General features: G+C 32.5%; 1 protein-coding gene across 1 annotated transcript; it reads right to left on the bottom strand.

Annotated features, from left to right (window-relative positions):
• Positions 1 to 635: 635 nt before the first annotated feature.
• Positions 636 to 2,491, bottom strand: LOC108730261 (zinc finger BED domain-containing protein 1-like). Its single transcript, XM_018459841.1, has 2 exons — positions 2,471 to 2,491; positions 636 to 2,402 (listed from the first exon to the last, which is right to left on the bottom strand). The coding sequence occupies exons 1-2, from the start codon at positions 2,489 to 2,491 to the stop codon at positions 636 to 638; spliced, it is 1,788 nt and encodes a 595-aa protein (XP_018315343.1).
• Positions 2,492 to 3,650: the final 1,159 nt, after the last annotated feature.

Below are 3,650 nucleotides of genomic sequence, written 5' to 3'. Positions count from 1 at the left end.
AACAGAAATAGAATATTACAATCTTTCAATTGAAAAAACGAAAATTTAAATATCTAAAAACAAAATACATAAAATTAGTTCTTTGTATCTGCAAAAAATATAACATTGTAATCTACAGCTAAGAAATCTATAATTAAGAAAATATATTTGTAGTAGACTAGATAAAGTCAAAACAAAAATAAAACAATAATACAATATAATATATTCTTTCAATTAAAAAGAAACCTACATATCTAAAAATCTTAGATACCTAAAAGCAAAATAAAATTAATTTGTTTTACTTGTGAAAAATAAAATATTATACGATGTATAGTTAAAATACATATAATTTTAGTAAACTTTAAAAAAAAATCAAAACGAAAATGAAACATATAATCCTTCTAGTAAAAAGAAAACAAATATTATCGCAATGAAATACTTTTTGCGAACAAAAAATGTAAACTTATAAATTATGATTAAGAAACATAATTTTATTAACTTTAGATGAAGTTAACCTGTTTCGTCTTTGCGTAAGTATTGTATTATACTTGACCAGTTTTAGAAAATGTTCGTTCACATGGAACAGATGTTGCTACTATACATAATCTTTTTGTGACTATTTGAAAAAGACGAAGGTACACCATTTTTCTTTCTTTTCACCATATTAATGGATCTTCTGTGCGACACAAAAGTGGCTCTTGGAGGTATTTGTCCATCTCGATAATTGCTGATGCCATAGGATTATTTGCACCGCAAATTCGTTTAACTTTCCTATCAAAATCCTCCCATAAACTTAAATTTGTCGGTTGAGACTCGATGAGTGTATTGTTATTATTAGTAGACTGAAGCTCATTCAACTTTACAGCACGAACTTTTAATTTTAGTGCTTCATAAGCGGAAGAAAATTTTGTTTCGTTAGAAAATCCATGGTTTTTAAATCTTGAGTCAAGAATAGTAGCTTGACACAACAATTCATTGTCTTCTGCATATTTGAAACGATGACTCAATAAGTCCTTCAAACTCTTCACCATTTGCATTACTTCGATTGATGTTGGTCCATCATTATAGTAATCATTAATTTTTTTATTCATGATATTAACGAGAGGTATAATTTTGGATATTGTAATGTTTTTTTCTGCACTCATTTCTATCGTAAAATCATTAAAAATCTTAAGTATTTCCACGCTCTTTTCGATAATGTTCCATTCTTGACTTGTTAACAATGGTACATCACATTGTAAAACTGCTATTGTGGAAACAACGGAATCTTTGATTTGTAGAATTCTATTTAGCATGTCGTATGTGGAATTCCATCGAGTTATGACATCCTGCTTGAGTTTCAATTTTGGTAACTTCATCTGTTCTTGCATTGATTGTAATTTTGAAAGAGCATAAGAACTTCGTTCGAAGTATTCAACTATAGATTTAACTTTTACTGTTACATTTGAAATCTCTTTCAAACTCTGCTGTACTACAAGATTTAACGAGTGTACGAAACATGGTAAATGGCGCCAATTACAAAGTCGAATAGCGGCAACTTCGTTAGCTGCATTATCAGTAACACAACAAATGATTTTATCTTCTAAATTAAAATTTTGTACACAATCTTTTAAACACCTTGATATATTTTCTGCTGTGTGCCTACTGTGAAATGATAAACATTCTAATAATATTGACTTCAATTGAAATTTAGAATCCAAATAATGAGCTGTTATAGCGGTAAAACTTTCGTTGTTTACAGATGTCCAAGAGTCTGTTGTAAGACAAACTGCACTAGCTTTTTTCAAGTCTATTTTAACTTCTCCCAAAGTTGACAAATATAATTGCTGTAATAAATTATTGGATACAGTTTTTCGTGTTGGTAGAGAATAACCTGGACAAAGCAATTTAACAAATTTGACAAATTCAGAGTTTTCCACGATTGAAAAAGGATGGTACTCTTTTACAATCATTTTTATCAATTGTGCATCGAACCGTTTCGATTTACATAAAGCAACAGATTGGACAAAGAAATTTGTAATATTTAATTGTGTGTTTGTTTTGTTCGAAGTCGCAGTAATATTCGAATTGGTTACTCCTTGAATGTCAGAACCAGAACTAGACACTGTATCATCATCATCATCGTCATTGACATTTTCATTAATTTTGACGTCCTTATTATTAACTTGATCAGTTTTCTCGTTATTCAAATTTAATGTGGGATGTTTGGTTTTCAAGTGTCTTATCAAATTTCCAATAGAACCACCAGCAACACTGACATGCTGACTACAGTATTTGCACTTAGCTTTATTATCTTCCATAACTTTGAAACGATCCCATGATGGACTCCGTTTACGATTCATTTTAATTGTATACTCTAATACAAATCTAGCTTCACTTAGGATCGGCTGTTCTATTTTCGAATAAACTATGTGATAATTTACCTATTGGATAAATAAAAGAATAAAAAAGTAAGAACATAAGAGAGTAAGGTTGCATTCAGAAACATCACCTGAATGATGCCCCCGTGCATCGTCTTATCCTTGTTTAACAAGGGTGAACAACAAGAATAAGACGATACACGGGGATACTTGGGTGAGGTTTCCGAACTTAAAAGAGTAAAACAGTGAGCTGAAGCTTACCGAAAGGTGGAACAACTCAGTCCTGGATAACAATAAAGATTAAAAAACGCTAACAGTACAGACAAAGAAGCACATAGAAAGTAAACTAACAAGTAGATGAATGACCTTTGTTAATATTTTGGTTTAATAAACAAATAAATGAAGAGTCTAAAGGTGCCTTTACATGGAAGCGTCAAGTGCAAATATTGCCAGATAATAGATATGCCAATTTTGGGACGTTTACAAGATCGCGACTAGCGCCACCAATCGACGATCTATCGAGACCGGTAGCGACACAATGGCTGCGTTCAGCAGACTTATGAGCAATTGAGCACGCGTCTATAGATATTAGACATAGAATAGAGTGCGTTCCGAAATTCACTGCCAGTGCTGAAAATCTGTGCGTCCGAAATCATTTAATTGTAATACCAAGGAATAAAGGCTCAGACACAGACTCTTGCATAATGCATAACGCATAATACATAAGAAAATGAACCAATCAAAGTTCTTCATTTCACGGAAAGGAAGGAAATGAAGGACTTTAATTGGTTCATTTTCTTATGCATTATGTGTTATGCATTATGCAAGAGTCTGTGCTCCCCGTCTAAGTCTCATGACTGGCCATTACAATGGCCAATCAGGACGCTTAACACTGGTCGCACTTCTCTAATAGTTCTAGAACTCTAGCTCGAGCCATTAATGCGTGCCCAATAGTAATACAACGCATGTGGAATATTTTGGGCGAGTAGTTCGCGGCGAGCTGTTTTGATGAACGGATCTTTTCAGTGAACTAGTTCGTATTAACTAATTCACTAAAAAGAACTGTTTTTCCCATTTCTAAAGTCGACTACTTAAAAAATGTCTATAGAATATGTATTCTAGGAGTACATTCCAAAACGTTCTCTCCGAGGAAAATTTTACTTAAAATATATAGCACACGTAACGTATGCTATAGCATATAGAGTAAAATCTTCCTCAGAGAGGACGTTTTGGAACGTAGCCTAGGCTGTGATCCGATTCATGCCCACAACGCTCATGAACAACATTCGTCCTTGTTTAACTATAGTTAAA

Source organism: Mycetomoellerius zeteki, unplaced genomic scaffold (assembly GCF_001594055.1).
Source record: "Mycetomoellerius zeteki isolate Tzet28-1 unplaced genomic scaffold, Tzet1.0 scaffold876, whole genome shotgun sequence".
NCBI lineage: Eukaryota > Metazoa > Arthropoda > Insecta > Hymenoptera > Formicidae > Mycetomoellerius > Mycetomoellerius zeteki.
The sequence above is the reverse complement of the archived record's forward strand: the minus strand, read 5'-3'. Positions and strand labels throughout refer to the sequence as shown.